Here is an 11,655-nt window from a genome sequence, read left to right on the forward strand (position 1 = left end):
GTCTTACCCATTGGATTTACGATGGGGGTCTTGTGTTCGGTACAAATCCTTCCTTTTAATAACAAAGCTTGCTATTTTTCATCCAGCTGTATTGTTTTCAGATAACTGTTCATGTTTATGTCTTAAGTGATATGCTGTTACACCACAGCCTCTCTCCCAAGATAGATTAGAATAATAAATTGGCAATGAAGTCACACTGTTCAGGAAAAACAGGTTTTGTTTTAATGGAAATATAAAATAAAATCCTGTAAGGATTGCAAAGGATGAACAGCAGTGGAGAGCAAATGGAGACTTTATTTCACAGCTTTTAAAAGTAAATTACTGCTTTATTAAGTTATATACAGTTTTTTTCTTGTCATATTGCACAAAGTTTGTACATTTGTATGAGCCAAAAAGATAAAACCCAACCTGAAAAGCTTCCCGTTTGTGTTTGCAGACGTAACCATAGACTTACATTCCTTTTTTTAAGGAGTTTGAAGGGCTCCAACCAAATTGCCTTTTGGTGAGCTGTAAATGCTGTCCTTTGAGATGGTTAACCATGTTTGGAGGGGGAAATATGTTTATAACTTTGTGTGTGGGTGTGAGCTTATTTTTTCTTCAGATGTTTATGAAAATACACAGCCTTGGAATGAGTTCATATTGCAAATTTAATTAAACATAACATTTACAGGTTACAAACAACTGTGTGGGTGTCCTTTCCCTCTAGTCATGTTTACAAGTGACATAAATAACACAAGACTGTGCTGCTAAATGCCATACAAAAAACACACACAACCAAGAGCACCCCCCAGTGGTGCATTAGTGCATGGATACATAAACTGACTATGATAATGATTAAAAGGCACTTAGACAAGCTGTTACCTAGTTAGTGGGAAGAGCAAAAAGTCGATTGTACCCCCATGTATAAATATAAAGCTTTTAACTTTATCCCATCCCCTTTCCACCACAACTATACAAGGCAAAGAAATACCACAACTCATGTTAACAATTCATACCTTCATTTATACCTAGATGTGCCCCCTAAAGTGCTGGTTCTATCAACAGTTCAGAGTAGGGAAAATACACCTTAAACAGAGGAAGTACTCCTACGCATAAAGCTGCATTTTAGAAGGGTGTCCTTAGAAAAAACAGTAACCTACATAAAAGCAATTTTTTGGGAAATGAAAATCTTGTGTGTGGCATTGAAATGAACCAAATCCTGTGCAGTGTCCTTGTCACATTTCAGTTCTTACTCAGGTCAGAGCTATGGTGAAAACTGGAGCTTTGCTTTTGTGCTATGTGCTTTTGTGCTTTGTGCGATGACAGTGTAGTCATGTATTATGACAGTACAGTTAAGTATATTGACAGTATAGTACAGTACAGTGTATATACTCATTACTGGAGTAATACTGTTTTTTTTTCAGGACACCCCTTGGTGTTGCATAAGTAGAAAATATCTTGGGAGGAAAGTGCTTTTTTATACATCTAAACTTCAGGATGCACCATTATTGTGTTCAAACTATACAATACCATAGCTAGCAAGAGGTATGTTGCACATAAAAAAGCATGAATGAAACAAGGAATCCACTAAAAGGGCAAATAAGGCTGGTTGAAAAATGTTAAATACCTTACAACGGTCATTTAGTATGCCTGTTGAATTAGAGTTTAATATTCATTTCAGGTTGAATTTCAAGTAAAACACTTGAAAATGAAGACCAGTGAAAGTGTTAAGATGAAGGTACCAAGTACCTGCAGTGCAAAGAGCTCTGATTTTATTAAGGCTAAACACCTGGTAAGTTCATATAAACACTTCACCTGGGTTTTGTCTTCTCACAGAACATCCCCTAACATCTTCTAAATCAATGCTATGCTTGACTGGATGGTCAGAATTCATGTCAGTTTATGAGGGTTACCTCAAAGGTGACACTAGAGGGCTTGTTAGAGAGCAGAACCTTCCAGTCATTCTGTGTATGTGCTGAGCTGTGATGTTTGTTAGAGTCAAGATGACTGCTCATGTTCATCCCCTCTGCAGCTCTCTCTGGAACAGAGCTTGCCTTCCATCCAAAAATGGTCCCAAAACCTGTTCTGCAGGTTGTCAGCTTTGGTAAAGATCAGCTGTCAGCAGACAACTCTGTCTCACTTCACTGCATCTAACATCTGAGAAGAATTACCACTGTGTACTTCACATGAGATATTTCTGATTATACCATGGTCTGAGATAAGCTTTCAACTAACAACCAGTTTCTGAAAGACAGGTTTCAAGGTTCAAATCCATTTTCCTCCATTGTAACTGAAATGATTTCAGGTGAAGTGCACAAAGTGGAACTTAGTCGGGATGCATCTAGTTGCTCACTAGTGAAGCTTGGTGAAATGGGAATTCTGACCAGTTGTGCTAAAACGGGTGAGGGACCATGATCAGATGCAGGCACGCTCTCTGCTGGATCCTGGGCTACATGCGGAGCTGTGCGAGGAAGCTAGTGAGGGATGCGACACTGTCCCTTAGTTTAGACTCCTCCTCCGGCCCCAGCACCATGCTGGCCAGCCTGGTGGACCCTGTCGCCCCCAGGATGCAGGGCAGGCTGAGGAACACTTCTGCGCCAATACCACCCCAGCCCTGGAGCACAGGAACACAGAGACACACGGTGTGAGGGCATCAGCCTGCTGACCGCGTGGCAGCTTGAGAGGAGTGTGTGGTGGACTTACCTGTGCCAGGGTGGAGACAGAGTGCGTCTTCCTCTGGTCCATCAGGATGCTGTGGGTGATGTCGGCGATGGACAGCCCCACTGACCAAGACCGCTGGCCCTTCCCCTTCAGCATCTCAAAAGCCCTGGCAGTGACCACATGGCAGCACCCCTCAGCATGGCAGCTTACATCTTAGGCTTTTGATACTCATCTTTCACTGAGGAAATTCAGGGTAACAGCACAAAAGGAGCACTACCCAAATGGGACTCAAATAAGTAACCTTCTGATAACATTTCTAGTTCCCCAAAATCTATCACAATGTTGTAACTGCCAAGTATGTTAAGATATGGTACGGAACCACCAGACTCTAAAATCAGTCCAGACTACTTCTGCCAATGGCAACCAGTAAGGCTATGGAGAGATAAAGATCTCTACGGTTACCTATCAGTCAGCAGTTTGGTGGAATTGGAGTTCTGGATGATCTCTGCATGGGGGTCAGTCCCGAGACCAATGCTGCTCCAGACTGCAACTACAACAGGGTCCATATTTAAACAGATGATCTCTATATCTCTGTAGTCATTACACACATTTTCTTAGCAGAAGAATTTATCCAAATTGATTTGCATTGTTTACATATCATCCTGTTATACAGCAGGATATTTACTGAAGTAAGTAAATTACCTTGCTCAGGGGTACAACAGTACTGTTCCATCTGGAAATCTAACTGGCAAAGCAGCGGATTGCACACCCTGCTCTGCACCACTACGCCTCATCATGATTGGGAATATAACAGTACAGTGTCAGCTCGATAGGTTGTGACCAAAGGAGGCATGCACATACCTTTGTTGTCGGAGAGCTCTCCAATGACCCAGCCCTGTTTCCCTGTGTTCTGGGCCACAAGTGCAATGTTCAGGATGTAGTTGAGGCGCTCTGAGTCCAGGTTACATCCAGCGCCAATCACTCGGGTAGGCGGGAGTCCACTCTGCCGCCATGCTACGTGTGTCATAATGTCCACTGTAGGAGGACACAGACTTGGAGTCAGGAACGCCCCACAAACAGACGGAGGCACACAGGGACAACAGTCTTTAATGGCAGCACTACAGCCATCTCAAACTGGGCTTTCTCAAAAGCACAGGCGAGGGATGGAAGAGTGAGGCTTCATCAACCCCAATAATTGACCTACTGTGTACCATCAAAGGTGCAACAACTTCAACCAATCACAGTCTGAGTTGATACATCAAGCCTTTTCATCAACTTCCAAGGTACCTCCGCCCATTATGCAGTTGGTGAAGCCTCTCTCTCACCATCACCATGGGCTGTCAGCTTGGGTTTAGTGCCGATCGCTCTGTGTGACCGACTAAACAGGTAAGTCAGTTAGCGCAAGAGCGACCCCACACCTGGCTGGGAGGCAATGAGCAGAACAGCATTTGGGCTCAGGAGAGCCAATCTGGGGATGATCCCTCGGTACAAGTCCACATTGGTCTGGACCACACCCACATAGGACTGTTCGTTGGTCCAGGCGTTTGCAGTCACCACCACCACCTTTGACCCTGCTGTGGTTGCCAAGTCTGCAACAGGAGAAAACAGAACCGGCTCCTTCACATTCCCTATGCAATTCTGTCCCAGCACAAATGCACTCAACTACTTATTTCTCCTCTCAAGTCAATTTAAAGGCATAACACTATTTATTGATAGCAACATGAGTGGAAGACTTGAATAATTTCACCTTAACTTTTACTCATACATAACAGTCAAAACATACACAAAAAATAACTAAAGATATGTTATAAGTTCTTGAAAAGGATGAGGTCTCGTGTGTCAGGGATTTGTGGAGAAAAAGACAGCAGATAAAAAGGTGCACAAAGCCAATCCACATCTAATCAAAGAGGACATAGCAGCTGTGACCAATAACCAGAAAATGTTTACTGGATTGAGTAAACATGCGCTAGCTGAATTTCAATCTGTGACTCAACACTGCTCTGAAATGACACAACGGTGAAACGCCAGCAATGGCTGTAAACTGCCAAAAGGAACTGCTTGCTCCAACAGCATTTGCTGCTAACTCATTAGCTGCTCAGCACACAATGGCCCTTTCTCCACCAAGGGAGTTCAAGGGCCGGTTCAGAGCCGGTGCCTAATCTCGAACCAGTCCTTCGTGTTTTGACAACCAAAGAACCGGCTCTCGGCCAGGAAAACTGGTTTGAGGGCGGCATCAACACTTTGCTGGTCTAGAACCAAGAACCACTTACGTCAACAGCTACGAGCGGGATTATCGTGACCAGCAAGACCAACTAAAACTTTGTGACCGCCATTTTTAAAAAACCAAAGCTAGTGCAGCATCTAGTCTGCCTAAAATCAAGAAGAAAAACCAGAGTTTTATTTTTTAAATGTTTCGCCTTGTTGCCAGCTAGCTATGTATTTCTTAGCTGTTTAGGGAGCTACTAATTTCTCACATCAATGTTACGTTTGATGTTCGTAACATTGATGTGAGAAATTAGTAGCTATGCTTGCTTGGGTAATGTTAGCTGACCAACAGCTAGCTACCCAGCTACCGTAACCTTGGTAACAGAAGCTAACATTAGCATGCTACTTTCTAACCTTGCCATTGACTCACCTACCAATGTCACTTAACATTTGGCTTCACAAAAGGCTAACATTGTATAAAGTGTAGTGAGCAAGTTTGTTTTTTAAAGCACTGTTCTTGTTTTTGTTGTTGTTGTTTGTTCCCGTAAGAGGAGACGTATACAGAGTCTGTCAGACTGTTTACAGTGACGTTATGACAATGCTCTATGGTGGCTCTCTAGCCCGTGGGAAAACGAACCCGTTCTTAGAAGGTTCGCAAGTTGAACCAACTCAACCAACCTCCACTAGCACCAGCCCAGAATGAGCACCTAGTTCGTGTTGGTGGAAAAGGGGTAAGAGTGAGCTCTGCGACTGCTATTAATGAGTTTGAGTTTCGAGATTTTCCACATTTGTATGATGTACAATCATACACCATCCAGTCCCATAAAAAGGCAGAGAACATATATTTACCAAGGCTGCTGTACTTTATACTGATATCAGGAAAGACAAGAGCAAACCAAAACTGCTCCCTCTAGTGTTCATGCAGGTCTGTGACCGTGGATCCACGTATACCTTTGGAGACTTCAACTTTGGGCAGGCTAAAGATCTCCAAATCCATGGTCCCTCCTTTGGTGGAGCTCTCAGTAAGGTCAATAAGGACCAGCTTGTCCACTGTACCCTTTGATATCAAAAGAGAAGAAATGACTCATCGCAAACAGCACATGACCTCAAAGAGTAGAAGCTGTCTCTAATTGGAGAAGTTGCATCACTGACATAACACCATGAGTAGCAAAATCAGAACAAATTATATTAGATAAATGATTTTTACCATTACCTTTGCCAAAATGCTCATCACAGAGGCCATTCCCAAGTCTCCGCCTCCAATTACAGTGACTTTGTTGATCAATCGATCAGACTTGACACCTATAAACCAAGGGGTATGGACATCTGTGTTAGTAATATCCTCCCCATCAAAACCAACTTGGTCAAGTTTTCAAAGCAGTTCATTGAGCTACTGTTCTTGAGCTACTGACATAAGCATTACCCAGGAGGCATTTGTCCTGAGCCAATTCTCACGTACAGTACACATCTATACTAAACATCTGTACTACATCTAAAATGTCTTCTCAGGGAATGGAACCTTAGATTATGCTATATTTTTGCTACAAATCACGAATGGTTCAAGACATTTAAAAATGTGACCTGGAAACTCATGAACATACATTCACAGTGAGGTTAACATTTACAAGTGAATTGCTTAATGTAAGCTGGCCATCAAAAGACTTGCATGTAGAATTTCAAAACGTTTTGAATCATTCCACAACTGCAGTTTATCATTTCAAGTGCTTAATGGTTGTTTGATTTCATTAATCATTTTCAGATTAAATGATAAGAATATGCTGACTCACAAATAAACTAAAATCCTGGCTCAATCAGCTGGATTTGGACCTAGATTAGATTTAATAAAACTTGAACATACTGTGGCCATTCCTCACCTGAAAAATGGCATGTGGGAGATTATTATAAAGATATTATTCTTAATGTTCTGATGAAACCATTTTGTATAGAACAATAAAATTGCAAAACCAGTTTCCACAGTTCCATTGCCATCTCTGCTATCTGTTTGGAACAATTTCTATATGAAAGACATGTTTATGAAAACCCTACAACAGGTCAAAACAGCCTCATAGCTGGATGTGATGGGATCAGGTCACTGCAAATCTCTGCCTGCTGAAGCAGACACATCATTACATACAGACTAATGACTAAAAATTTATTTGTGACAGTGTTATACTTAATACCAGAGTATTTAAACTGGGAATGTGAAGCAAGCAAATAGAATTGCCTCCAGACACACCTTCAGCAATCTGCAGGTTTGACACAAAGGCAAGCAGCTCATTGGGATCTTTGTCGTCTCCTGTTGTCTTTGAGCTGAGTGGGGGGTCTTCTTCGAACTTGGCAATCATCTCAGCCAGGAGCCCATTCACTGTAGACTTTGGCTGGAAAGAGGTTCCAGACAAAATGAGTTTCGAATTGGGGCACAGACATCACACACGCATGCTTTTACATTTGGAATTTGGCATGTGCTGCTAATGTCACTATACAGATGAAAATGGCATAAAAAGTAAACATAAAAAGGTGACCCACTGATAACTAGTTCATAATACAGCAGATTAGCAAGATCAGGAACACAGCTGGTATACAGCCCAGTGCTATAAAATATACTTTTCCGGTTTATCTGTATTGTTCTCAATTCCATTATTTACATTATATTATCTCACAACTATCAAACAGTCTTATTCAAGCTGACAAAAACACAGCACATATTTTTCTTTTTCTCTATTTACACACTGAATTGCACTGCAAACGTGGTTACAGTCTTACATGGTCCCAGTTGTGCAGCGCAGGTAGGTAGATCCTTCCCCGAGCATCGACATGTTTCCCCTCCCTGATCACCATGTTGGGCGTGGGCCGGAGGAGGCAGATGGGAGGAGTGAAGGGGAAGGAGTCCAGCAGCCACAGGAGGATGGGCAAGTTGTAGGACCGGCCTACAAGACCAGATGACAGGACAGGAAGAGCTTTACAGTTTAGGCCACATTCTGACAGACAGCAGAGGGCTTTCAGTCATTTCTGAGCTCCCTGTCTGTTAATCCTTCCGCCAGCATTTCTGGTGGAAGATTCTTGTAGAAGCATGTGTCAACGTAGCTATAAAGTCATCAACATGTTTGAGAAAGGTCAGACTTACCTTGATATCTGACTGGAATGTTTCCAACCAATTTGAGGAGGTCTTTTTGGGAACTGTCAGTAAATGCTGTATATGCAGACAAAAAAAACAGCAAAAAAAAAAGGACATACAAAAAACCATTATCAACTAAACCATACTTGCAGGACCATGCCCAGAGATTGGCACAACTACAATAAAACAGGAAGTAGTCTTGACTTCTGACAGCCAAGGCGTCTTCATTACTTAGCATCTTAGCACAGTGATCACAGGGTTTTGGATTTAATAGGTTCTGATGAACTGTTGGCTCAAATCCCACAGGAACAAATGCTATGGAAGCCTTGAGAAATACCAGGTATTTATTCTTTACTGATCCAATAGACATAAATCAGAAATTCGGTTATAATTATCCATCATCCAGCTAGTAAACTTAATGGACTTTATGACTTCAAGCAAAGGCACCAACTATAAATTTTGACCACTTCAGCATGTGTACCAGGAAACACTGCAGGCGAGCTAACTACACCTTGTTTTATCGAACTGCTTTTACATAGCGTTTAGGTCAACATTTTAGCTGACTTAGAAAACCTGTATCACTCACTGTATGTTCCAACCAGTGGCTTCATATCAGGGTGAATCCGATGTACTTTTTGAAGTTCCTCAATCGCCACATCCCGAAACTTGTACTGGAAACAAACGAACAAAAATCGTTTGCTGTGGCATACTGACGTTCAAATTTCACTTTATTCGTACGCTATGGTTAGCAAGATAGCAATGTGGCAAAGCTGGTTTTCCCAGTAGCTAGCCACCTAAAGATATCTAGGGAACCAGAAAGCAAACAACATGCTCGCTGCTTTACCCATATAAATTAGCTGTGTGAAAGTTACATACCTTGGCGAGTATCCTCTTTACAGATTCTGAGTTAAAATCCATGGTTTAACATCTGTCGACAGATTCGGAGAACACAACCGTCAAAACCTCTGCTTTGGGAGACCGCAACCAACTGCCCACTGTCTACAAAACTTGGAAACGAAATAAAACTTCCGCGAAACTGAATTTCCTACGTTCCGGGTACGGCAAGGCGAAAGGGACATTTCAGGACTGGGTTGCCAAATCAGTTCATTAATATGGTGATAAGGATCTCTAGTCACAGGCAAATATTATGCAATTATTGAGTCAAAACCTGTGTCATAAATCATATAATACCACAGACTATACCATTTAAAAATCAACAAGAACGTAATCTTCATTAATAGTATTATTAGTGCAAGATGATATTTAATTCGTTTCAAAAACTCAAAAATGAACTCGAAATAAAACAGTTGAAACGCAATTTGTTTTTAAAAAGTGGAAAAACGTGGATTTGAATCCATTCTTTTAATCTATTCTTTTGTTGTGAGTAAGAAAGTATGTCCCTTAAGAATGAATATTTGGCAACCCTGGTTCAGACTTGTCGCAATGGCGATTGAGTGCCGCGCGCACTCAATCGCCATCACTATGCAATGCAGCGTTTCAGGGGAATCCAGTTTGAGAAAGGTGAGATGTCCGAAGAGCATAATGATGACGCAAGTAAGTCAGGAAAAATACATAGATAAACAGCTGTGCATGGCTTTGGGGCTGTCAGTTGTAAATTTCAAATGTACTGGAAAATCATGACTTTTGAATGAGTTGCCAGTGATGTAACCACCTGAGGTCTAGGGGGCCTGAGGAATTATTCCAAATATACTGTATGTAGCAAAAAACATGTTGAAGTGCATATCCCAATGTGCTTTGTAGAGAATGACAAATGCATGTTTTTTTCACTGGAAGAATACTGTGAAACCTTTGTATGTAGCATTTAGAAAGATTCAGTGTCAGGGGAGAAAGGAGGGGAGCTGTAATAAATTTTTTGTGGACAGAAATATTGCCCTGTTGTCTGTCCAATGGAGCAAGATTGTTGTCTAGGCAACGAGGGAGTGGATGAGGAGACCTAGATAATGTAGGTTCCCCCCTTCTCACTCACCCAAACATGGAAAAGACCTGGAATGGGCTGTAATTATGATATTTACTCAGATTCCCTCTATGTTACATTGTACATTGCATGTATTTTTGTAACTTAATAATGAATGAATTTTTCTCTTTCCCTCTCTGCATTGCAAGGGGAATCTTTAGTGAGCAAATACAGACAGCTCTAAAATGTTTGTAGCATAAGACCTGCAGGGGGTGAGAAGAGACGTCAAAGGTAAACACTAGGTTTGTGATGAGCCTAGGCCAACTAAAAAGAGTTACTGGTGCAGCTGTGGAAAGGAGGATATGGCTCTGTCCCATTCATTGTCCCTTGCAGGTTCAGGAAAAGGCTGGCATGCCAGTAGATGGACAAAGGTCAGACAGAGATTCTCTGGGACCCCTGTAAGGAACTACTGAGCTGGTGTCAGAGTGGCCTATTGGCACGCTGTATTTTAATAAACTGTCTGTCTCAATCTGAACCTTAGTTACTTTAAAGGGAGACTAAGAATTTTTTAGCCTTTACCTCATTCATAAAAACAGATGGTGACCACCAAACTAATTTGTGTGGGCCGTAAGCAATGCTTCATAATTATACATGCTATTCCGTGAATGTTGTTCCCTATTCTAGCCCTTGAAATATAAGAAAACCCAGTGCTGAGCTCCAGAAGGCAATCACTTCCTGGCCATTCCCCACATAACTGAAAAATGTCTATCATAAACAGACTGAGTAACTACACCAGAGGAATGTATCTGTCTTTAAATCATCACTCTAGTGTTGTATCACAACTCATTTTGTTTCTAATATACTGTCTGTTACCTAACATTTTCCCCACATAGACATAATCTTTTAATTTTTGGACATTCTCTCTATCAAAGCAGTTTCATTGTTGCATGCTCATTCTTTATGCATTAACTTAACAGTACACATTAGCACCTGTGAAGGGCATGTTATAGTTGGACACATTGTACTAAAAACTATATGTAGTATATAAAAAGGTAGGTGGAAGGTTGTTGAGAACATCTTACTTTAAACACAAAAATTATTTGTGCTTATTCATGTTGGTTTTCAATATAGATCTAATTGTGTACTATGCATATCTTTGAAATTCCTCTTCTTATCGGAGTCAAAGTTCTCTCTGCCCATGTGTGGAACATTTTGTAAAGGTGTGAAACTTTCTAAGGATTACTATCAACAGTGATAATTTTGTAAAGTGAGACCACTTCACAGCAACCATCAGAATTTGCTTTAAAGATTTTCACTCACAGATGAGCACAGTATTCCCAAAATGTGTGGAGATATGTGTAAAATACTTTGAGTTGAGGAAAAAGAAAAAAAACAGCATACTTTATTGGTATTTGTCAATTTCCTTGCACAGTGTTGACATTTATTTTCAGATTTTGTTTGAAAAATGCGCACTTGAAAAGGATAGAATAGCACTGAGCACACAGTCTCTGAGCAATGAGAGCTTGTCCCATTTGCCTTTCTGTAGCTGCAGTTTGGCAAGTGACATTCCCACATTTTCAGTCACCATTTGCTGATATGTATACAAATATTTAAGGCATACTACATGTAAGACTGAAGTAGGTAGGTCAACACTGACACCCCCCAACACTCAAGTTGTACTATGTTGGGTTTTTTAAATAGTGAAGTCAATTCTGACTAGCAGATACTGACCACAGCAGCTACAGGTGGCTGAAATGCAGCTTGAATGATTCACCAGATC

General features: G+C 41.2%; 1 protein-coding gene across 1 annotated transcript; it reads right to left on the reverse strand.

Annotated features, from left to right (window-relative positions):
* Nucleotides 1-226: 226 nt before the first annotated feature.
* uevld (UEV and lactate/malate dehyrogenase domains) lies at nt 227-8,962 on the reverse strand. Its single transcript, XM_036534637.1, has 12 exons — nt 8,837-8,962; nt 8,547-8,631; nt 7,970-8,035; nt 7,609-7,772; nt 7,082-7,223; nt 6,059-6,147; nt 5,797-5,902; nt 4,059-4,229; nt 3,502-3,675; nt 3,103-3,190; nt 2,683-2,806; nt 227-2,593 (listed from the first exon to the last, which is right to left on the reverse strand). The coding sequence occupies exons 1-12, from the start codon at nt 8,876-8,878 to the stop codon at nt 2,429-2,431; spliced, it is 1,416 nt and encodes a 471-aa protein (XP_036390530.1). The 5' UTR covers nt 8,879-8,962; the 3' UTR covers nt 227-2,428.
* Between the last annotated feature and the right edge of the window lie 2,693 nt (nt 8,963-11,655).

Source organism: Megalops cyprinoides, chromosome 8 (assembly GCF_013368585.1).
Source record: "Megalops cyprinoides isolate fMegCyp1 chromosome 8, fMegCyp1.pri, whole genome shotgun sequence".
In the NCBI taxonomy this organism is placed as follows: Eukaryota; Metazoa; Chordata; class Actinopteri; order Elopiformes; family Megalopidae; genus Megalops; species Megalops cyprinoides.